General features: G+C 32.4%; 1 protein-coding gene across 1 annotated transcript in view; it reads left to right on the forward strand.

Annotated features, from left to right (window-relative positions):
- The first annotated feature begins 219 nt into the window (after window positions 1-219).
- LOC127733711 (uncharacterized) overlaps window positions 220-25,828 on the forward strand; it is a 42,255-nt gene continuing 16,646 nt past the window's right edge. Inside the window, exons 1-13 of the mRNA XM_052243025.1 lie at window positions 220-416; window positions 1,737-1,999; window positions 2,484-2,640; window positions 3,842-3,978; window positions 5,943-6,104; window positions 6,706-6,839; window positions 10,369-10,540; window positions 14,578-14,717; window positions 19,040-19,163; window positions 20,840-20,976; window positions 21,779-21,902; window positions 22,344-22,477; window positions 23,796-23,952. Coding sequence (XP_052098985.1) covers window positions 6,048-6,104; window positions 6,706-6,839; window positions 10,369-10,540; window positions 14,578-14,717; window positions 19,040-19,163; window positions 20,840-20,976; window positions 21,779-21,902; window positions 22,344-22,477; window positions 23,796-23,952 — 1,179 coding nt within the window. The 5' untranslated portion in view covers window positions 220-416; window positions 1,737-1,999; window positions 2,484-2,640; window positions 3,842-3,978; window positions 5,943-6,047. The remainder of the gene's footprint in view (window positions 417-1,736; window positions 2,000-2,483; window positions 2,641-3,841; window positions 3,979-5,942; window positions 6,105-6,705; window positions 6,840-10,368; window positions 10,541-14,577; window positions 14,718-19,039; window positions 19,164-20,839; window positions 20,977-21,778; window positions 21,903-22,343; window positions 22,478-23,795; window positions 23,953-25,828) is intronic.

The following is a 25,828-nucleotide window of genomic DNA, read 5'->3' on the forward strand; positions in this document are numbered from 1 at the left end:
AACGACTATTTGTGAAATTATGAATTAACATTTTTTTATTATTTGTTTATCAAATATGGTGTTTATTTGGCGAAGAGAGTTGAGCTCCAAACATTATAAACACGCGTTACCATCTTTGTATGGCATACATGTTGAGCCTCAAAATAAATTACCCGTAACAATAACCGTCAACATTAAAAATACATTGGAAAAACCGACATTAAATGTTAACGTCAACTTTTGAATAAAATGTGTGTTAATTGCACCAGGTCTTTCAAATATTAAAACAATAGATAGGCATGTTGTAGCAATTATATTTGACATTGACCTTCTAAAGAAGTATGTAAATGAATGAATATCCATAACTAACTCGGTATCGACCATTGTGTGGAAAGAGCAAGAATTGGTATAGATGATATAGAAACAAAACAGAACAGGTAAGAAAAACATAACGAAGGCATAAACTATGTGTTGTATATGATAAAACATTACCTGCAATAAAACAAAAAGTGAATTATTTTTTTAATATTGTTAGCAAAAAGAGTCGTTGCTGTACAATACTGGTGTCAAGCTTTGACTTCAAATTTGCCTCAATTTTCTGCAAAAACAGAAATTAAGTCTCTAGTCTATGTTTGTCCGGTCATTTACTGTCTTTAAATTTGCATTCACTGTATAAACCATGAATCTCTGCACAATATAAGTGCACATTTAAAAAAAATGCAAATGGAAAAAAATATTGAGTATTCAATTTGTTATTTTCATTTGATATACACATCATTAATATATTAATCCCAAAAACATCTCAAAATTAAGGTATCAGTTTGAATACGAAAGAACTATAACTTAGTATCTGAATATTCACCTTAATTCACGTACAAAATGAAATTTGGAAAATTCTTTTCAAATTCTCTACTTCATGAGGATTTATTAATTGTACCCGATCATAATAGTTTGGATTGTTAATGGAAAGAATATCATCAATATACCTGTATGTGAAATAAATGATCTAGCTTCTTTGATTTTCTTGTTTTACAAGTGTCCGAAGGAACTCCAACTCATATGAAAATAGGGAAAAGGTCAGCAAGGAGAGTTGCACAGTTGGTTCCAATAGAAATGCCGACAACCTGCTGGAAAATTCTTACTCAAAATTCAACAAATATAGTGAACACTTGAATTTGTTTCCCCCCTACACCCACGAAAACTAGTACCCTACGAATAATAACAAATCCACAACTACGTGTCCTCTAGATCTACCGAACAGCTTCTTGGAAAACTTAGTGAATTGTTACTATTGCTTTCAAATTTTGGAAAAGTAGAAGTAATATCACAAAAATATAATTGGCGAAATAAGGCGACAGTAATTTACGGATGTTCAAATCTCGCAAATCGATTAAGAAGAGACAAATAAAGGTAACAAACATACGACACAAGTGGGAATAAGACAGAAACCTAACATTAAACATAAACATAACACATAAATCCAAACCTTTATTTTTACAGTTTGACCTACAAGAAGTCATGCATTTGAAACGACGAATAGCTATTTAATTTTTGACAATTAAAATCATGTCATTCCGAAACATCGTATCCTAAAATCTCCAAACTTAAAAACTTAATGACTTAATGTCAGCCTCTTTTCTCCAAATTCTGTACAAAAATATTCAAATTCACATTGCCAGACCTGTAATGAGTTATCGATGACATTATTAGATTTTCTGGTGAAGTTTTTCGAGTCGCATGTATCACTTTCTTTGTAGATTAAAACAACCATGATTGACAAGATCATAGAGAAATATGATTTTGTACATCCCCCTGACGGAACGGATTCAGATCTTCATAATGAATGTTGTGATCTCAAAGGTGTTCTCCACGAAGGTGTTAATATCGAAGTTCTGAAAAAAGCCGTTAATATTCTGATGAGCAAAATATGCAACAAAGATTTTATACAGAATGTTACAACTGAAAAAGATGGCTGTAGAATAGCATGTAATGCAGTTGCGTGGATAAGACATGTAATAGAGTAAGCATTTTCTTTTTAATAGTATTGTTGCCTTTTTGTAAAATTGGATATATATCATTTTTCTGGTCCACACAATACACCATTTGACATTATTAAATAAGTTGGACTGAAAGCATTTTTATTTATTTTCTATTTTAATTTTTTATTTATTTAAAGAGGATTGCCAACAACCGGAGGCTACGTGTGGGTCTCCTGGACTGAACGCATGTATTTGTCATTATAGCTTCTAAGAATATGGATGCAGACATTTAATAACCTTTATAAATTTCACCTTCAAAAGGAAATAAATCTCATAATATATTTTTCCTTTAAATAGGAACCAACTTTGCATTATACAGGTACAATCTTGCTATTGTGTATGCTTTGATAAAAATATCTTGTCAATTTCACATCATCATTTACATATACAGTGTATTGACTACCAGAAAACTTTTTAATCTACCTTAAAATGCATGCAAACTAAAATTTTATGTTCTTCTAAAAGGAAATGTACAGACGAAGGAACGTTATCCATACCAGAATGCCAGGACTGCTTGTTTGACTTCCTTCTGACTATGCTTCGCTTAGGTCCTACAACGGCTTTTGCTGATGTAATTGACAAGCTCATTGCAGGCGCAGCTGACATGAACGATCTGATGGAGGTAAATAATTATCCGTTTCTAAATCTATTTATCAAATGTTTTTAAAGATTTTGTCTTTTGTCCTGAATATGCTTAATCAAGTGGTTGTAGTTGGTTGATGTCTGTTATATTTGTTTTTTTCGTTTATTGTTTTGTTATAAATCATGCCGTTGGTTATTTCGTTTGAATTGTTTTACATTTCGTCATGTCAGGGCATTTTACAGCTGACTATACGGTATATGTTTTTGATCATTGTTGAAGGTCGTACGGTGACCTATAAGGGTTAAATCCATGTTATTTGGAATCTGTTGGATGATTGTCTCAATGGCAATCATACCACATCTCCTTGTATTATATGTAAAGAAAGCAACAATCAAACAATCAGCCAACATAAAGATGTACATAGGAAATGAAGGTTCATCAGAACCTTTCGGCAAATATGACCGTGTTAACGATAAGGTTAACACATAATATAAGTGAGCGGGAATTCAACGATGTAAGATACTACTGGGAATACTTAGTTAGAATGTTGTTTTGCATACATACCTTAAAGGCTTAATGAGGAAAATGTTACATGAAATAGCAAACCGACCCAGAGCTGAAGAAAATATTTTAACATTGCAATATAAATTACTGATTAGAAAAATCAGAAGACAATTTAAAGCATGAAAATGCAAAATCGACCTAAACGGAACAGACAAAATGTTAAGTAAACTTTACAAAAGGGATATGTAACCTTGGTCTTTAGGTAGTTAAATTGAAATATCAAAAGAGTGATATTTGAATTTAGAATTATCATTTCAATCAATCCAGCACAGATGGCTATTGTTTAGATGGTATCTAGGGGGCTGAAAATTTTCTAACAGTGGCACAGACTTACTGGTTGAAAAATTATCCAAGGGTACAATTTTTAGAGTGCATAACACGAGTTTCTTGAATAACACGCTCGAAATCAAAAGTTTTGAAAGCCATACGTTTGAGAGTATCGAATCAAAAACGAGGACGCATCTCTAAAATCAGCTTTGCAACTGCATTTGAAACCATATGTTAAATGAAACTAAATAATTCGAAAACTGACAATTGATCATTTACCTCATGCGAATACAAAACCACTGTAGTAATATGTACGCATGATAAAAAGTTTCCAGTGAGCAAACCAGATTTTTTTAAATCATTTTCACCAGGTAACAAAATATATTTTAAATACAATGTTTAATTATAGAATCTAAACGGCAAAAAACTTACTCAATTGGTTGCAGCCCTCAAGGAGCACAAATATATACCAGGGGATATGGAATTTAAGGAGTACAAAAGTAGAATGACTGATTTCCTGAAAGGTTTTCTAAAAAGGTTTATGAAGTAAGTAAAATGAAAAATATGAATTTCTTATTTATCCGTTTTGGACAAAGTGAATGTTTTATCTTGCTTACTATGAATGATTTGATGTTCTATACTTTCCTAATTTTCCAGGATAAAACATAGCTTATATATAGAAAACGCAACAATACAAAACATCCCTTTAGTTCTAGAATTAAAAAATTGACTATAGTCTCCTGATCATTATATAAATTAATCGTTAATAAAAATGAGAACTTTAACCGCAGATTTTCAGGAGGAAAGTTTTTTTACCCTCCCAGATTCGTTAAAGGTTGTTTCTAGAGAAATGGAGAGTCTGTTGGGTGTGTATTGATTGATACTTTAGTCTAGTCTTGGAAAACATGACTTATTTATTAGTTGTAATTGGCTTTGTACTAGTTTTCAGTATCTGCGAATACGCTTATATCGGTGCTTTGTGTCTATTATTTTTAAGTTAGTTGGTTTATTTGTGGCTCGTATAAATTTGATGAGTAAAGCCACTTGCAACTGATTTAAACTGTTTGTTCTTATGTTGTGCTGTAACACCACTGTCCCGCATTAGGGGAGGGTTGAGTGCTCACAAACATGTTTAACCCCTCATATTCTTTATATGCCTGCCCCAAGTCAGGAGCCTGTAATTCAGTGGTTGTCGTTGCATTGTTCATTTCTGTCATATTTATTTTCCGTAAATTGTATTGTTATAGGTAAGGCCTTTGGTTTTCTTGTTTGAATTGTTTCACATTTTCCATGTCGGGATCTTTTATAGCTGGCTATACGGTATGGTTTTTTTTATCGTTGAAGGCCGTACAGTGACCTATAATTGCTTATGTCCACGTCATTTGAACTCTGGTGGATAATTGTCCTATTGGAAATCATACCACATCTCCTTATTTTTATATAATCCTTTTTTCACCAGTTTTATCGTTTTCTTTTGCAATTAAATATGGGATTTCGTAATCTTTTTTCCCCCACTCATTTAAAGTGTTCTTTGTGTACACGCAAGCGTATTTTACAGCTCCTAGATATAGCATGTAGCATCCCTCTAGATTTGGCTTTTCCCGAAACCCTGTTTTATTGAATTTCTTTTAAAATGAAATGTTATTTCTTTTATTTCTAAAATATTTGTAGGGGATAACCGAACTCATTTCATTTTTTTTTATGAATGGCTGATTTTTAAAGAATCGTGTGCACATTCAGACGAAAATACCCAAAGGGCAAAAAATGTACTTCTATCTGTTTGATATTTAGCTTGCTATAGTTCATTTTATGAAATTACAAATGTTCTAGTTGCTTTATAAAGCTCATAGAAATCCGTGAGTTTGATTATTTCCGTACTCGTTACATTACATTTATTTTGTCGATAAAAATTAATTTTCTATACCTAAAATAACGTTAATAATAAGTTACGTAATTCCACACAAATACATTTAATTCTTTTTGAAAAACTGAAACCCGTGTTTGCAAAGTTCGAAAAGGGAGAGATTTCATGTATGTGATATGCATTCTTGAAATTTTGATTCAATGAAAAACATTTTAGTTGTCACTGTGGTGTTAAAAAAGTGCAACGCTAACATATCTTTATTCCAATGATAGACTAAACATAGAGTGGAGGGAAAAGGTATAACAAAAATACAGAACTCCAAGGTAAATTCATAAAGGGGAAGTCCATCGGAAGAAAAGGCGTTTCTAGTTTCCACATCGCATCTTTTCTTCCCATTAGTCATTATCAGACGAGTGTTTAGTCAAATCTGCAATTCGAAAAATAGTTATACGGAACAAATATGATAATAATCTTATATTATGTAAAAGATAATATTTAGTTCGCATACTCAAACTAATCTATAATATTTTGATCACAGTGGCTGGAGAAAGGGTAAAGAATGATCGTGCAAGAAATGTTGTCAGTCAATAATATTTGTATTTTGTTATTATGTCCCTTATTACCTCTATTCCGCTTGTCTTTTTAGAGGAAGAGACGATTACAAAGAGTTAGAAATTTGGACTGCATTTCTGACCTTTACACATTTTATCTCGAGCACACAGCAGACCTTCCGGAAACACTTCATGTCCTAATGCAGTATTGCACTAATGTAGTGAGAGACTGTTATAAAGGCAACAATCCATACGAGGTATATTTAAAATATTAACTGTAGACAGTTTTGTTTCACAGCATGCGGTTTTAGAGGTCGGATTTTGTGTCCAGATTCATTTGTTAATTTGGGTTGATACACGCCAGGACACCAGCAGAAGTGTGGAAGTTAAGACTCATATGTACCGATTATCAGGTTGTCTGCATATTGAAATTGTAAAATGTCAGCTGCGAGTCACAATATGAAGTTTTTTGTAGAGTGAGCGCAGTTAAAAGGAAAACGATATCATTCGTTTACGGTTTATTACAAATTTATATTTATTATTTTTAATCATTGAAAACAATTAATTTCAAGGTGTCCATTTACAATTATATATTGTTTTTGAGAAAATAAGACAAAATACCACGTTTCATGAAGAGGTAACGCGTATGAAGCAGAAAATGCTCAACTTTCTCGGACAGGATTCATTTTGGCCTATTGTTTGCATATTCAGAAGTCTTTGTTTTTTAATTCAGTACCTCTCTTTTTCGCTTTGGCGTTGTTTTACTTTTTTTATGTTTTTTTTTCATAAATTTTATATGATATTTTTGTGACCCAACTTCTTCTGTACTTTTGAAGTGTTTATTGTCTACTTATTTAGGGATATCCTGATGGGGATGTTCTCAAACAACATTTACAGAGGATATCTGCATTGGTCTTGTCACCAGATTTTCCCAAGGGTAAAAAACAGCTTGAGATGGCTACAAATCATCTTCAAAAACTTTGTTACATAAAGTAAGAAATAGAATAAAACATTACATTTTTTGTTTATGATTAACTGGCTGTTTGTCCTTGTATAGATTCGAGGCTACCTGTATTGACCAAAAGATAATGTATTTGTTTTAAAACGTTACACATATCTCATAAGATGGTAATGGGCATGCTCTAGTCCTAAGACTGCTTTGAAAAACAGACCCCTGTACTAATTTGTCGATCGTGTTACCAATGCCTAAAGTACATTTTTTAACCTTCCTATAGCTCATTAATTAATAAATGTACAAGAAGGTACCAACAAAAATAGTGTATTCTGACTTTTTCATGGACTACAGAATTATAAGTAATGATATATTTTTTCCATTGACTTCCGTGAAAAAATTAACCATTTCTCTAGTCGTTTGCGAGCTATAAGTATCAACTGGAAACATGGAAATAAAACGCATGCAATATTAAACATAAAAAATTATGATGACCTTGCCCTTTTGGTCCTTTTAGACAGAAAAATGGTGTTGCGAAAAATCCCAGAGTTAAAAGATATATAACCACTTAAGTCTCAAACGGACAAAGACATAACAACGATCCAACTATGAAAAAATGGACCTCATATTTTGCGGTTAACAATCATGTTTCCATTTAATTATTGTCTATTTCTTACTATCATTTGTGAGATAATTGAAGGCGATAATAAAGTAAGTTCTAGCTATTATTTGTGAGATGATTGAAAGCGACAATAAAGTTAGTTCTAGCTATTTTTTGTGAGATAATTGACGGCGATGATAATATAAGTTCTAGCTTTTATTTGTGAAATAATTGAAGGCGATAATAAAGTAAGTTCATAAGTGTTTCTCGTTTCTCGTTTTTTATATAGATTAGACCGTTGGTTTTCACGTTTGAATGGTTTTACACTAGTAATTTTTTGGGGCCCTTTATAGCTTACTGTTCGGTGTGAGCCAAGGCTCCGTGTTGAAGACCGTACTGTGACCTATAATGGTTTACTTTTATAAATTTTGACTTGGATGGAGAGTTGTCTCATTGGCACTCATACCACATCTTCTTATATCTATCTAGCTATTTTTTTGTGAGATAATTGAAGGCAATAATACAGTAAGTTCAAGCTATTATTTGTGGCATAAACGTAGGTGACAATAAAGTAAGTTCTAGCTATTTTTTGTGAGATAATTTGAATTTGATAATAAAGTAAGTTTTAGCTATTATTTGTGAGATAATTGAATGTGATAATAAAGTAAGTTCTAGCTGTTATTTGTAAGATAATTGAAGGGGATAATAAAGTAAGTTCTTGCTATTTTATGTGAGATAATTGAAGGCGATAATAAAGTAAGTTTTAGCTATTATTTGTGAGATACTTGAAGGCGATAATAAAGTAAGTTCGGGCTATAATTTGTTAGATAATTGAAGGCAATAATAAAGTAAGTTCTAGCTATTATCTGTGAGATACTTGAAGGCGATAATAAAGTAAGTTGTAGCTATTATTTGTGAGATAATTGAAGGCAATAATAAATTAAGTTCTAGCTATTATTAGTTAGATACTTGAAGGCGATAATTAGGTAAGTTCTAGCTTCTATTTGTGAGATAATATTGAAGGCGATGATAAAATTAGTTCTAGCTATAAATTTTGAGTTAATTGAAGACAATCATAAAAGAGAGGCGAAAGATACCAGAGGGACGTTCAAACTCATAAGTCGAAAATAAACTGACAACGCCATGGGTAAAAAAGAAAAAGACCAATCGACAAACAGAAAAACAATGGTACACAAACACAACATAGAAAAATAAAGACTGAGTAACACGAACCCCACCAAAAACTAGGGGTGATCTCAGGTGCTCCGGAAGAGTAAGCAGATCCTGCTCCACATGTGGTACCCGTCGTTTGCTCAAGTGAGTACAAACCCGGTAATAAGTCTAATTCGATAGGTCACATTCCGGAAAAGGGGGGACGGGAATGTGGTTACAACTTAGGAACATATCCGCTATCATCTGTGAAACGGATATTCCATAACGGTCAACCAACTCGTGATGGCGTCCGTAAAACTTACGAAGTGATGATTTCAACTTCGCCACTTGGAACTCTTGGTTTAATGGCTTCCTTGTAAGCAGCAACCCTCTATCAAGGAAATCATGATATGAAGTACAAGCCCTGGAATATCGTATCAACTGGGAGATATATACTCCGTAAGCAGGCGCTGTTGGAATGTTGCTACAAAGAAATGGAAAGTTCACAATTGGGAAGCTGAAATCATCTCTTTTGTCGTAAAGTTTTGTTTCAACCGACCCTCATTGTCAATTTCTATATGTAAGTCAAGATATGAGGCAGACTTAACTGTATCTGTTGTATCCTTTATCTTAAGTTCGATGGGATTGATGCGTTCAACATGGTCACCAAATTATGAATTATTTAGTGAGAGAACATCATCTATATAACGGAAAGTAAAGTTAAAGGATACTGCTAACTTCTTTTCTTTCTTCTTAATAAGTTCCTGTATGAAGTCAGCCTCATATGAATAAAGGAACAAGTCGACAATAAGAGGGGCACAGTTTGTTCCCAGTTTGGGAATGCCGATTGTTTGTTGAAAACCACGTCCTCCAAACGTAACAAGTATGTTGTCAATCAAGAAATCAAGCATTTCGATAATGTCAGTTTCAGAGAATTTTTTGTTCGAACCAGAGTGATTTTTTACAAAGTAGGATTTATCCCTCCCTAAGACAAGATACTCGTATCTACGTTGGCCATTCTTTTTTTATGAAACAAAACAGGACCAACTCTTTCAATTTGTGTTTTAGTTTGGAATGGGGAATACTTGTGTAAAGCGTAGAAAAGTCAAATGTTTCAATACTATTGCAAGATGAAAGAGTTTTAGATTGTATGTATTTTTTAGTATCCACATCTGATTCACGCCACCTCAAGAATATGTAGTTTCACAATAACTTTGAAGCCCGGCTTTGATTGCTGATAAAATTGATGTTAATAATTTAGAAAGAGGTTTCGTGGAGCACTTGGAAGACCCATCAGTATACCGTTATTTGTAAGGACACTTATGTAGTTTAGGTATCCAATACAGTGCTGGAAGATCCAGTTCTTCATCTTTGGTTAAAATTCCAAAGGAACATAGAATAGACCTATGATTATCCAGGATTTCCTCTTAAGTAAGTGTCGTGGGGGTATGTGTTGAGTTTCCAAGTGAATTGTCAATTATACCTAATTCATTTATCAAGCAGTTTATGTAATGTGATTTACACGCACAAACGATGTTGTTTGGGGCTTTATCTGCGGGGACAACAACATATTTGTCATGGAGGTAGGACAAGTGTTTTGCAACATTTAGGTCTTTAAAGATTGATGTAGCGTGGGTATTAATAGACATAAAGTAAGTTCTAGCTATAATTAGTGACATAATTGGGGCGATAATAAAGTAAGTTCTAAATACGTTTGTTTATCTATTTATTTACACGATTTATTTCAAAAAGTTTTTCTGAACATGATTATAAAAAATAAAATAAAATATAATTCATGTTTATTTTCTTATCTAAGTGAAGAGGAGTATAAAGAACAGAGCGCTGCTTTAAAGCCTGACCTTTTAAGACTATTCAAACAACTCGCTGCTTCCAACAAAGCACAAGAATTGGCGAGTTTGATAGAACCGTTATTAAACCTTCATAATACAGTACAAGAAGCTGCGAATGATGAAAAGGAAAAAGCTATGGTATTATTGAAAAGTAGACTACAAAAAAATACTGTAAATTCAGAATTTTTAGATGTTTTTAATTATTACGAAAATTGCGATGGGATAGCTTTTGCAAAAATAAGAACTGGCATTTTAAATTTTGATAGCATTATTTGTATGCAGCATTTTCTGAAATCGCAACAATTTATCTGTTTGTTTATTGTTCAACAATTACATTAATAAGTGCACGCAAAAGTTTCTGAATTTTCAGTATTCGATTAAGATATTTTGTTTTTTTAAAAAGGCGAAATAAACCACAAAGGTTCACATTTTATTCAATTTTCTATAATGAGCAGTCGGTACTAATGGCACTTCCAAGTTGATCTTCTTCGTGTGACTATCGTATAGCTTGTTTCACATGGATTGACCGGTTATACCATGTAACATAGAAAAAAATATAGTTGAAGAAACAAGTGTGTCGTTTTTTTCGAGAAATTCGTTTTACCTGATCATTAAAAAGTCCCCTTTATGAGTGTTGGAAAAGGGGAGTTTCTTTTTAGGTGCCACGAAAGATGCCGACATTAATCTTTAAGTTTCCTTTCTTTTTTTTTATTGTGTTTTAGTGGGGTTTTTTTTTTTTTAATTAATTTTCGTGTCCGGAAAATAACTATTTCATCCTTTGACATAGGGATACATAAGTGCACCACATATACGCTCTTAAAACGTCCCGATGGAATCGACGTTATATTTTTTTTATATTTGGCGGTTATGAAACGAAAGTAGAATTTAGTGTGAAGAACTTATATCTATGACTTAGACTTTTTCGGTAATATTGACCTGAGGTCGATTCTTTCGTTACGTTCTGAGACGGTGGAAATCACGTCAAGACAATGTGTCGCCTACCATTGAAATGACCTCTGACCTTGATCTTTGACTTAAATGTCAAATTAGGAAATTAGGAAGATTTCCATGTCCACTCCAAACCATGTCTTTTCTTGTCATGGAAAAACCTTTTCAGTGCACCTGAGGGATTGGCTCTGGAGGGGATCATTCCCAACCCACTCGTATAATTAATTTTTAAATAACTTAAAAATGGTTCGGATCCCCACCTCTCAAAGTCATATGATACTTTAAATTTAACAAAAAAGGCTGAATATGTTTTATATACTTAAATGGCTAAGTTTAACTTTAAAACATGTGTACATACATGTTTTTTTTTTAAACAGATGATCCTTTATTTTACCAAAATCTTAAGAAATGTACCACTATTGAATTGTTGTCTTTCCGTACTCTAATTCGCCGACAGCTTTTCCATATGCAGTCCACCTTAACGATAACACTTTTCGCGATAACACCTTTCGTTAAAAATTTGACCACCGCACAACGCAAGTGCGAAGGAAAACTGCAATGGAGAAAAAGATAAATAAAATGCAAGAAAGGTAGTATTAATCGACGCTGAAAGAAAAATTCTAATACACCAAATCATTAAAAAAGGATGTACACCTCTGAGGAGCCAAAAATTTGTAGAATTAAATTTTTTTTTTTCTTGATCGATTTTTGGGTTAATATGACTGTTAGAAAGTAATTGATGAAGAAAAAATAATATGATGGTGCACTTTTTTTTTAAAGTACCCCATTTGTAATGATTTTCCCATTTTTCATCAATTTTTACCCATTTTTGGGCTATTATCATGAAAAAAATCACAGTTTCACAATTAAACTTTTTTTCATACTTTCACTACAGATGAAGTGGACCAATCTGATTAAATTTAACATAAAAAACTATAGGTTGGTGTTTATATTAGAAAGTTTTATAAAATTTTGTTGTTTTTTCGTGTCAAAATTGACCATGCTGTCAATTTTGTAAATTTGGGATTTTTCTTCTTTTTTTTTTTAGAACAAAATGCATGTTACTTCAACTTCTTGACTGAAAAAATATATATCTAAGAATTTTGAAAAGAAAAAATTGATATGGGATGTACATATTTTTGGTAAAATTATTTCTTTGTACCCTTCAACCATTTTCTCAAATTTTTGGCTGATGACACGGATCGGATTGGTTATAAAATTTGAAAATTTTATTACTCAAAAACTACTTATTGTGAGTACACAATTTATTTTCACAAAGTCGAGTTTGATTATAACATTTTTTAAATTCATTGATATTGTCCACTTGTATCACAAGTTTTGGAAATAATTCCCGAACGAGATTTCAACGAGACTGAAACATCAGAAGAATACATCCTTAACAACTTTTATGAAAAAGTTTAATTAACAAATGGTTAGCATAGACAGCATTAAAAAACAAATATATATAGTTCTATCGTCTCACTTATTTTTCACGTGCTCCATGATTCTGTGTTGATTTATTATAAAAAAAATAACGATCGGTAAAACGTCTGCACCAAAATCCGAAGGATAATTAGCAGCCAAAATTTTCGATCAACACCCACAGAATGAAATATTTTTGTCGATTATACGTTATAGATTTGAAATAAATGTAAAAGAATAACTTTAAAGTGAATCATATATTCTCTGGGGTGGGGTTATATATAATATATATAAAGTGTACAAAACAGCACCAATATTTAAAAAGGAAACAGTAAATACAAGAATCAATAAATATTTCGGATAACAGATATCCTTCATCAGTATGATGTAAAATGAATCTTATCAATCTATTCTGTTAATACTAAAACATTCTTGAACGTAATACAAATTAAAAATCGAACCATGCTTGTATAATTCTAAAATTCCAAAGTTCACACAAAATTAATATCTACAGCAGAGGCTGCGTATTCATGTATCCCAAATGAAACTAACACATCCAGCTGCGGTAGGTAGGTAGCACTGTGCGATTTGAACTACACCTTTTCATTGATCCCATTCGGCGACAACGCTGTTAATTTTCTAGTCCTCCCTAAACCAAACTGTGTTGTGGTCAATGATTGTAAAAGTCAGTCGATTGAGATCTGCCTTTAATAGTGTGGCCAGGGCGTCTCAAAAGTCGACTGAGAAGAAGGTACGGCTTACATTCATAGTCAATGGCTTTTTTCATAACGATCCATCGCCCTCGTAAGAAAGATCGTTGACTATTGTCTAGACGATTTATGTATAATTATATAAATTGCCTACTATAAAATGTCTACCAATGTTATTTTAACACTATATATTTAGTATGTAAATATTAGAATTTTTAAATGTTAAAAATATTTACACAATGCGATAAAAAGATAAACGCAATATTTCGCTAGACAAACTAGCTTTGCATCTATCCAGGTGAAATCGGATGCAGATAAAAAAAACTGTTGCAGCTTATTGTACATTTATTTTGCTGCGCGTAATAAATCAATTGGATGACGTTCAAGATTTTTTATTTAATTTACGTTATCTGTTGTTGAAGTAAGGTAAGTTTTCAATGTCCATTGGCCAATATTATAGAGATATTAAGTACGATGACACCTAATAAACCTATTCTTTTACTTTCCTGTACCTTTTTTAGTCTTTTTCATTTAGACCATCAGCTTCTAAAGTATGGAGCTGGTGGTTCCAAAAGTTTTCTCATCTCCTTCTCGCTGCGGTATCTCATTCAGTGTTCACTTTTATAATTTGAAAAGTGACTTTATCAAAAGGATGTGTTCTGTTGGCTCCTTAAAGCTTATCCCTGCACTCAAGAAGTTCTTTGCAGTCAATTCTGTTTGCTTTTTAGGTCAGGAGACATAAAGACATTAGTGACAAATTATTAACAGCGGAGAAGGGGAAGAGAAAACTTTTGGATCTCATTACAGCGGAGAAGGAGAAGAGAAAACTTTTGGATCTTATTATTACGCATCCTTTTATGCATTACACTATTTGAATTAAATTCATATTCAACTTCGAGTGTGCCTACGTTCCTTTTTTTAACACCATTTGTGTAAGATCGGAAAAATCAAGTACGCATACACAGCATTGTATATTTTGTATAAAGACACTGTGTTATTTTAGTCATTTCACATGCAGCCGTCGTGAAGCCATTCGGAACATTCCTTTAACAGTGTGCAATATGTATTTTTAACATTTGTTTTACATACTTTCAGGGAGAACTGGCGTTTAAATCATTCGGAGAATGGACAACACAATATTTGGAACTTCTTGAAAACTTTAAACAGTCGGGGATTGAAGATGAATATGCACCAACGTTAATTACAGAAACAAGGGAAGACTTTAAGCCAAAAGAGTAAGATAATTGTTTTTTTTTTCATCTGTACATTAATTTTGCCAAATTTCACAAAACTAGCAAAAAATATTTGTCTTCAATAATCAATCTTACTTTGCTGGACGTTCATGTCATTTTTAAACATTTCGTTGCAAATGGAAATGCCCATTAATAATACAAAAGGAGCTAATCATAAGAGTCCATATATGCATGTTTAAGTAAGAAAAAAAAATTCTATTCTAGAAATTATGCGTTTTGATGGATTCTGCAGGTAATCAGTACGACATCGTTTAATGAAACATCAGGTCACAGTACCATTGTGCTATATTCATTATAAAATTGAAATTCAATGCTGATTTTTGTCTCACCTGCGACGAAAGTCGCAGTATGCGAGACAGGTTTTACTATCCGGCGGCGGCGGCGTAAACTATTTGTATAGAGCTTTATATTTCAGAAGGTAGAAGGCCTGGATGCTTCATATCTTGTATGCAGATACCTTATGTTACGAAGTTTCCGTCAATCATATGTCCATTGTCCTTGACCTCATTTTCATGGTTCAGCGACTGCTTGAAAAAAAATTGAGTTTTTTTGTCATGTGAATTTCTCACTTATTATGAGTAATAGGATAACTATATTTGGTATATGGGTTCCTTGCAACGTCTACATGTCCGTCAGACAGAGGTCACTTGACCTCAACCTCATTTTATGGATCAGTGATCAATGTTACGTGATTAGGTCCGTTTCTCAATTACTATAAGCAGTAGGTCAACTATAATTGGTGTATGGAATGATTTTATTGGGTACATATCAGTCTGGCAGGTTTCATACGACCTTGACCTCATTTTCATGGTTCATTGGTCAATGTTAAGTTTTTGTGTTTTTGTCCGTTTTTCAAGTACTATAAGCAATAGGTCAACTATATTTGGTGTATGGAATGATTGTAAGGTGTACATGTCTGTCTGGCAGGTATCATCTGACCTTGACCTCATTTTCATGGTTCGTTGGTCAATGTTAAGTTTTTTGTGTTTTGGTCTGTTTTTCAAGTACTATAAGCAAATGGTCAACTATATTTGGTGTAGGGAATGATTGTAAGGTGTACATGTCTGTCTGGAAGGTATCATCTGACCTTGATCCTAATTTTTATGGTTCAATGGTCAATATTAAGTTTTTGTGTTTTGGTCTGTTTTATCAAATACGAATAGCAATAGGTCAGCTATATTTGGTGTATGGGATAATTGTAATGTGCACATGTCTGTCTGGCAGGTATCATCTGACCTTGACCTTATATTTATGGTTCATTGGTCAATGTTAAGTTTATGTTTTTGGTCTGTTGTAAGGTGTATACGTCTGTCTGACACAATTTATCTGACCTTGACCTCATTGTCATAGATTTTTTAAATTTGTTAAGTTTCTGTAATGTTTTAGTAAAACCTTTATCTTTAAGACTTTCAACATAAAATCAATGGTCAGTAAAGCAGGCGAGACATTTCAGCGTGTGCACTCTTGTTTAATTTATACGAAATACATGCAAGTGACCTTCACACTTTGCATGGGATGCGCGCGTCTTGCATAACATGTGACGGTCACTTTTTTTTATTTCGTATTATTACATTATATGTATGTTTCATTTTAATACGTTATTTTGATTGGCTAACAGCAATCTCGCGTCATTCTGAAATTAACCTTCATTTCAAAATGAAATGTAACATTCATAATGACACGAGCTTCCACAATAAAGTGCACAGGTAAATAAAAGAAATACTTGATAGAAATCATGTTTTCATGATCTTAGCAAAAAAATGTAATTATAAGTATTGAATGCTTCTTTTAGTAATTTTATAGGGTTGTAAAAGCGTTGACCGTGCGCACATTAAATCCAACATACAGCATTCAATTCTTATATTTACAGATTTTCGGAATGTATGCTATTAACATTTTAAATTTAAAAGTAAAACTTTAACTCAAAACTTCGGCAAATAGTGTCTAGTGAGATGAAAGAAGTATCATTCTACGTGAAATAGCTGAAATTTGCATAATAAAGATGTCGGCGATTTTAAACTAGATAGATCGTAAAATGCTTATCAAATTTCCATTATTATTATACAGTATATTAAGATAATTATTAATTGTTATATAATATCTAAATCAATTATCCTTATTTACAAAGTATATTGTTAACTAATTTTTTCAAATTAATAAAATTTGCGATTTTCCTAAATGCATACCTATTGTACGAAGTACGCGAAAAATGCGAAAACAACAGTGATGATTAATTAATGTGACGGAGCTATTAATTCTATAAATTTGCATTGCTTTCATACTGCATGGGTTGTTTTCATACAAAAAGAGACATATAACGGAATCAAATGATTCGTCTTTTAGCCAATAAAAAATCAGCATTTGTATTAATTGAACAATAACTGTAAATATTTGTTTATATTTTTTTCATTTACGAATGACTGAATGAAAGATTTTGTTTTGATTTTTTTTATATTTCTTCACAATGATATCAAATATTCTGACCGGCTAGGATTGACTGTGGTATAGACATATGGTCATCTGGACTTCTCCCGTGTGGTCGTAAAACCATGCTGAAGGTTGGCGTCAATTTGGCTGTGACCGGCTAGGATTGACTGTGGTATAGACATATGGTCACCTGGACTTCTTCCGTGTGGTCGTAAAACCATGCTGAAGGTTGGCGTCAGTTTGGCTGTGCATTATATGTAAAGTCGATATGAACTGGGACTTTAAATCCGATGACTCGTGTAGGAAGAGTGTCATGCTCTCTCTCTGTTAAAGACTCATTGAAAAATTCATTCCGGTTGACTGCCTTTTCAGAACCTACCTGTTGGAATTACAGTTAATCTATTCTCGTCCTAATTATTATACCCCCCTCCCCCCCCTCAGCAAACAAAGGGTTATAAAGGAATCAGCCTTTCTGTTCGTCGGTCTGTCCGGACCACCTTCTGTATCCTTTGTTTGTTTGATTCACTTCAAAATTTGTAGAATAAAAATCATGAATGCAAACATTACCATGTGAAGAAACTAAACAACAATTATGCCCTTTCGTCTACATTGTCTATCCTATCTACAAGAAACTTAGTGCATTGTTTTTTTTAGATCATAATATGCAGATGTGCATGTGGATTGAAAATTCTGGTCCATTAAGTTTTTTTGTTTCAGTTAAGCACTTTGAACTTAGAAATTTTGGCAGAAAAGATCTTGTCATCGCAATTTCTCCTCCAACTGTAGGCGAGACACTTTACAAATTTTATATCTATGTAACTAATAGATACTGTTTCAACTTACTACAGTAATCACATCAGTTATTATTCAATATTGGAGTTTCCTTAATAAACAGTTTTAAATCATATATGAACTGAATTAAGGAATTTTATATGAATTCTATTCCTTGCCCAGAAACACAGCCATTCAGACTTCAAATTATATTTTAAGGGGTACCTGCATCTGCGACAACATCAAATAAAACATTAGAAAAATAGTCAAAATTTATATCTATCATCAACTTCATTGATTCGCTGTATTTCAGTCACTAGCATATTCAAACGTCAATTCACTTTTATAAGCCTAGCTCAGTGGACAGTTTAGGTTTAGGATTTAAGAGTCACTAGACGTGAAGCAAACAATCAATCGATCAATGATTAAATTTTTGACTTAAGGGCATACGATACAGTTTTGATTCCACGGTGAATTTTTGACGAAAGTTTGCATACAAGCTATTTGTCACCTAGTCAATTCAAATATGTAATAAAAAATATACCTTCATGTGCTACTTTTAGAGATAAATGGGGTCGAAATTTTAGACATTTACTGGACATTTCGGTTTTTTGGATATTTTTAACCAATAGAAAGACATACTTAACTTTTTTGTTTCAAAACATAAACGCAAGCGGAGTTTTGTAAAAACATCTGGAATATCTTCTCTACATAAGTGTGTTTTGAGTTTGTGTAATAACTCTTTAGAAATAATTCATTTTTTTCATATTTTCATGATTTTAGTCAAAAAACGGCATTTTTGGATGTATATTTATCTAATTTAAAAAAATTTCATCGGTGATTTGTTCATAATAATTGGCACAAATAATCTTCATACATAATCAAGCCTAATGTCATTTTTAAAAATAGGGGTCCATGAACTCGTTTTCAAGATAAATCAGTCTGAATGATAAAAATGAGTCGAAAAATGCATCTTTTCTCGATATGTCGCAATTTGACGTCGCGAAAAATAACATTTTACGTTAGCGACGTCATTACCTCCCCTGTAACTGTATTGTATGCCCTTAACGATTTCGTCCAAACATGGATTTTTTATGTTTTTGAAGGAGCGATGTACAGCACTGGTTCAAAATCACCAAAGCTATGTGGGCAATTCCAACATATAAAATGCAGAAAGGAGTGAGAAGAATTTTGGATAACAATAATCTAAAGTTGATGTGGAATTGGAAGGTAAAAACATAGTTGTAATATATTGTTTTAGTGAATTTCAAATTCCTTCACGCTAGGTTGTGTCATTAACTGAGTAGGCCTATGATATAACAGATACGAAGACAGAGCAACACAAAAATGTCGACAAAAGACGTAAAAGCCGTCAAAGGTTAACATACAAATGTAAAACAGACAAGTTCCTTTATCTTTCGTCAATATATCTACTCTTTTTTCTAATATAAAAGGCCAAGATATAACGAAAAATGGTAAAGGATACCCATTGTGACGCATGAAACTATCGAAACAAAAAAGTATATAAAAAAAATACCGAACTCCAAGGCAAATCCAAAGAGGGGAAGTCCTAAAAACTGATAAAATCAAACTCTATCAATCAACAGAACAAGTGAAAAACAACTGCCATATTGCTAACTTCGTACAGGCATTTCCCGAAGAAAATGGTTTTATAGCTAGCTAAACATCCCACTTGTATGATAAATGATACTAATAGCATATAGCGGTTACGAATAAATCTTGAATGCTCTACGTTTTCAGGTTAGAATCGAATTGTCAAATTCGGATTACAACTTATATTATTTGTGGAATACCCTTATTTTTTTTTATGATAGTCCGAAAAGACCTTATTAACATCGTCTACATGTAGCAGTATCCATTAGCCGTCTCCTTTTGCTTACAAATTGGGAGATAAATACTACTTAACTATTGTTATGAGATTTGCTGCATTCTAATTAATATGATATGATGAAGTTTGTCTAATTAATCGAAATGAGTGGGATTCCACAAAGTCTGTGACGAAAGGTTGATATGTTGTATTTTGATTATTTTTGCAACAAAATGTTCGTCATTGTTTAGGGTAATAAATTATAAACATTCCCTTCACAAGACTGAATGAATCTGGTGCCTGCGTGTCATACATGAAATATAGAAAACACAAAAAGTTAAACATGTTTCATGGACAGAAAGCTCAGAGTTTCAATGTGTTCTTATACTTGTTAAAAACTTCGTTCACATCAAATAATGGTCGGTTGATGCTGGGAACAGTATATATATGTTCCTGGTTGATGTTGGGAACAGTATATATATGTTCCTGGTTAATGCTGGGAACAGTATATATATGTTCCTGGTTGATGCTTACGGGGGTTATGTTTTTGATTTGTTGTTGGATCACTTGAATACAAATTGTGATGATCAGAAGATTTAATTACTAGTATGTTAATGCCTTTGTAAAAGATGAAGATATCTGTCACAAATACAAAATAATTGTACTTGTAATTGTTTTATATACAATGTATTGATTGCTCACACATGAATGGGGTATAGAAAAAAACCAAAATAAAACGTAGCGCATGAACGTTTTGATCTTGCTCTTTATTAAATCATAGTTGAAGATCTTCCGGTAAGAGTCAAAATGAAAAATAACCTTTACAGTACAAATCCTTGTATATATTGTTTGTTTCGTAGTAGTTTTTATTATATGAATCAAACCCATATCTTTTGTTTTCAAATTCAAATTTACGCAGTGTTTTGAAAATGTAAATTTGTACAAATTGCTAAATTCAAGCGTTTGGAACGTTTTTTAGCGTCGGAAATGTACATGCTGTAAAACAAAGAAAAATGTACGATAACAAAAATTTGAAGTTAATTGTAATTATAATTTGATCATATTTTGATGTTTTTAGCAAAATATTCATGAAGCTATAGAAATGATAGATATAGTCGATAAGCTGAACTTGCCAACAGAGGGAGATGAATGGGACGACAGAAGCATTGTTGAACAATGTGGATCAGCTGTATACAATCTAATAAAAATGCTACAGTAAGTTGATTTGCGTGTAAAATCCACATATTCAACCCACTTCGAATATTATTTGACTGAAAAAACTAAACGTCACGTTTAGAAGATGATTAAAAATAAATATTAACACCATGAATACTACCAAATCACATATGTAAGAAACTACGAAGTTTCTAATTTTGGGAAAGACACAATCATATAATTCGAAATTGAATGAGTTGTGGAAATTGCACATCATTCATATAAAATGTAACTCTGTCAACGGAATGGTACTGACAAAATAGTATATAACATCCAATTCATGACAATGGATGAACTAAAGATTATCATAGCTTTTGGGAGAAATGGTAAATAAGTTGCAATTTTGAACGTTATTTCAAATACGGCGGATGTCAAACCAACTGAGAAATAAAAACTTTGGACCAGGTGAGCTAAAAAAAAAAAGGAATGAAAATTGTATTCTTTGTTATTAGTTTTTGGAATTATGATTTCTATGAGTGCGTGCTTCTCGTGACAACGTCACAACAATGCATACGAAAACAAAAGAAAAAAATTGATATAACACGTCGTTTCGTGGTTGTAAAAAAATGCAATTATAAGAATTGAATGCTTCTTTTTGTATTTTTATAGTGTTGTAAAAGCGTTAATCGTGCACACATTTTTAGTATGAAGTGCTTCTGTGCTTCATACAAAATGTTCTTCGGTCAACGCTTTTATCTCCAATACGATTAAACAAAGAAGCATTAAATTCCTAAGTGTTTAATATCGCTCAGTGAAATTAGTTGTTAGATATGTTTTATTATTAAGAGCTTCTCATTTTTAGAGTTCTTAAAATTGATCACATGATTATGACTGAAGTTGGACGAATGACAATTAACAAAATGAAACTGAGATCGCTACTCTCCTATAAAATGATAGGGGAATACAGTGGTGAAATTGATTTTGAGGTAAGTTAACGTAAATCATCTAATATCTATGCATTAATTTTTTAACATCATTTTATTTATGGATTGGGTTATTGATATGGGGTGATTGTTGTAATGGATCAATTTGATTATTGTCTTTATGACTTTGTAATAATGTTAGTAAAAATTTCGTTTTTTAGACAAACAAACTCCGGTTTACCGATACTTGATTTGGTGCAATACTGACAAGAAATACTTTATCGAAATTTGCATAAAATTAAATTTGGCATCTTAAAATGTTCTTTAAAAATTTGACGTAGATATGCAGTTCCTAATGCATACACAATTTCTTAACGATCCAGAATATTAAACGAAATCAAAGCATTCATGGTACCCTTTAATTGTTTCTTTGTTTATACATGATTACACACTTACAATTGTACTGAAGTAAGGATTCGTTCAATTTTTATTACATATTTACAGAAATGTTCTGAGGTTTGCCCTGAACTGATGAAGAAACTCGAAGAACTTATACTTGATCCAGGTTATCCTTGGCATGAGTTTAGATTTACTAGTAATGCCATTACAATTTTTAGAGCAATATGGTATGCATTAAGGTAAGCATAAGTTTGAATATATATCGGTGAATCTGTAATAATGTCGTTCACTGAGTGAATAACAACTTACTGAGTCTGATAATTCTTATATCCGTAATGGAACAAAGAATATCATATCTTGAGTTTACATCGACATTAAAAATAGTTATCACAAAAACTATTGCAATGCAAGATTAAAGAAAGTAAAATATACATGCATTGTATTTCCCAAACTACTGAATAACAATTTATGTTCTTAATGAAAAAATCAACCGATTTATTTCCCTTTGTTAGTTTACACTTTTCTAGTTGCACTAATGGTAACGGTGCTAAAAGAAATTACTTGACGAATTAAACACGATAAAATATACACTAACTACCGTTCCTTATATGCGTTAGGGGTGCCGAAAGTAACGGAACCAAAATAGGTAATAAAAATGTTTTCATATGTAAAATTGAGAATGGCTTGACTGGGGTGAAGAGATAATGAAGCTTCTACAGTATAATGTTTGGTTTCTTAGAATTCATCGGTATAGATGAAAACTTTATAAAGACATAGTTGCTTAAAAGAGACATCTCTATTTTTTCATTTGTATGTGCGTTTTTTTGGTGATCAATGCATGCGTAGTTGTTTTTTATCGGGTCAAAAAAATGTTTGAGTGAGATAATTATATCAATCGACTAGGCTATTTCAAAATGTAACGGAAACATTGTTACATTCTAGATACCATACACACGTAATTTAACATCTCCGATTTTGAAAATGAACTTAAATTTGTACATGGAAGCAAAGAGTGTCATGCATTTTGAAATTAAGTGGTGTTTCTGTTTTTATATTTCAATGTAATAACTTCTAACACGTATAGCTTTCAACATAAAATAGTTATTTACCATTTTTTGAAGAAAATTCAACCTGGGTATTTTCAATGACGAAAATGTTAATATGCTGTCATAAAATACTAGAAAACTCATAAATAAATTATAATACATACAGGCGATCTTATCGTGTATACCTAGTTTGAAAAATAGGTAAAATATAAGAAAATGGCTTAATTAACGTGGCCTTATTATACCTTTTCTTTTAATGTAAAATTGATTTCTACTTTAAACAAAGTTTTAAAAGTGCTTAAACTATTTAGCAAAACACGACAGACCTCAGAAAAAAGTAAAATTACAGAAATACCGAACTCCGAGGAAAATTCAAAACGGAAAGTCCCTAATCAAATGGCAAAATTAAAAGCTCATACACGTCAAACGAATAGATTCAACTGAAATTCAGTAATTTTACTATTCAACAGTAGAAAGCATGATCTTGTCACTTATATCTTTAAATCTGTAGGTCAAAGGAGGATATACCAACAGAATACAGCCAGTCCATGATTAAAGTGTTTCTCTTCTGTATGGATGATGACTGTAATCTCTTGTCCCCCTTAGACGGAAGTTATACTCTTCATGGCCAACTACTTACTGGATATATGTCATACTTTATTCAAAAGGTAACTTTCGGGTATTTCTAACCTTCAAAAAGAAACAATTATACATGTCTGCAATATGTCTGTTATACACTAAATATAAGTGTATAGCAAAATAGCAATTGAACTGAACTCTAGTATAATATCAACGTCAAAAATAACAGTCTTTGACATATGGGAAAACCTAAAAATATCGATTTACGACTCGTCGTCACAGTATCTATATAAAATAAGGACATATGGTATGATTATCAATGACACAACTATCCAACTAAGTCCAAATGACGTGGATGTAAAAAAGTTGCATGTCCCGTACGACCTTCAACAATGAGCAAAACCCATACCGTATAGTCAGCTTTCAAAGGTTTTTTATACCTTGTTATTGCAGTAGGGGAATTCAGAGATAGTTACTGTAACAACGTGGAGGTTGAAAAAGTTGTATCACGTTATGAGTCTACCAAGCAGGCGACTAGAGCAATTAATTGATTTTAACAAATTTACACCTGAAATGCTCGATAACACTTTTCTATTTTGACCCCTTCACCCTGGTAAAAACCTATGCTCAGGTGACATTGTTGTTATTGTTTATAAGTTGATATTTCATGGAGACAACGTTTTGTTGATCCTAACACTGCAAGGATATCTGACGTAACCAGGTGACTTGTGTGTGAGTGTAAAATGGGATTGGACCCAGAATAACAGACTATCTCGGAATTAAACTATCAATACATTTATTGTATCTAGAAGCATGATCAACTATATATTGTGTCAAAAAAAAATGTTTATATCTGAGTTGTTCCATTGTTTGTTTGTCTGAGATGTTGGCTGTTCAATTTATTCTTGACAGACTCTCATCAGAAAAACGACTTCTTTGAGAGCTGGCATGGTTAGTATGACATAGTGCATGGGTAAACTCGCTGTTAGCAATGACTAGGATATTATATCGCATTGTTGCCAGGCCGGGATCGACCGACACCTACACATTTTGTATTCAAGCCTAACGTCTCAGGCAGAATGTTTAACTTATATAGCCGCTCATTTAATTGATGTTATGGCAAAGTGACTTTCTTGGTCAACGTAAAATTATAAATTACCCAAAATGGCAACAGTCCGAAATAGGATCAAAATGTTGTGTAAGATAATGTCATAAATATAACAGAGGTAATTTTTATTTTCATTACTTAATAATTGCCCGTGGAAATATTTGATACTGGTTAAATATTAATAAACAACATGTTTACCTTTCTTAAGAATGTACTTAGGTGCAATTAAATAAATCTAGAATTTAAAATTGATACTTTAAGTAAGAAGATCATTAGTTAAGGAACAAAATAAGCTAAAAATATTGATAGATTATGAAGCTCCTTTTCGAGATATTTAAGTTTTTAAAAAATGGCTGGAAAAGGCTGACTCGGTCTTTCACCATTATGTTTGCATTGGTTTTATTTGGGTCTCACATCGAAAGAAAAGAAATCTAGAATCTGCTTAAATTTTGATAAATGGCCTTTTATGAGCTATTGAAGTCTTATATGAAAAGAAAAATGGGTGTTATGGGGCAAAATATTTTACCCTGTATCGTAGGAAAAAAACCAAGGAGTTCGGACATCTGATAAAAATTCCTCAACCTGACCTAAGTACATCCTTAAGAACATCAAAGTTCAGTCATACATTGTAAGTGTAACATTACCCATGTCAAAAATTTATGTTAGACAAATATTGTTCACAATACATTGACAAATTAAGGCTTGTTTACCATGATCCTTCCTTTTTTAGCTCACCTGGCCCAAAGGGCCAAGCGAGCTTTTCTCATCACTTGGCGTCCGTCGTCCGTCGTCCGTCGTCCGTCGTCGTCCATCGTCGTCATTAACTTTTTACATTTTGAACTTCTTCTAGAGAACCA

Source organism: Mytilus californianus, unplaced genomic scaffold (assembly GCF_021869535.1).
Source record: "Mytilus californianus isolate M0D057914Y unplaced genomic scaffold, xbMytCali1.0.p SCAF_3, whole genome shotgun sequence".
In the NCBI taxonomy this organism is placed as follows: Eukaryota; Metazoa; Mollusca; class Bivalvia; order Mytilida; family Mytilidae; genus Mytilus; species Mytilus californianus.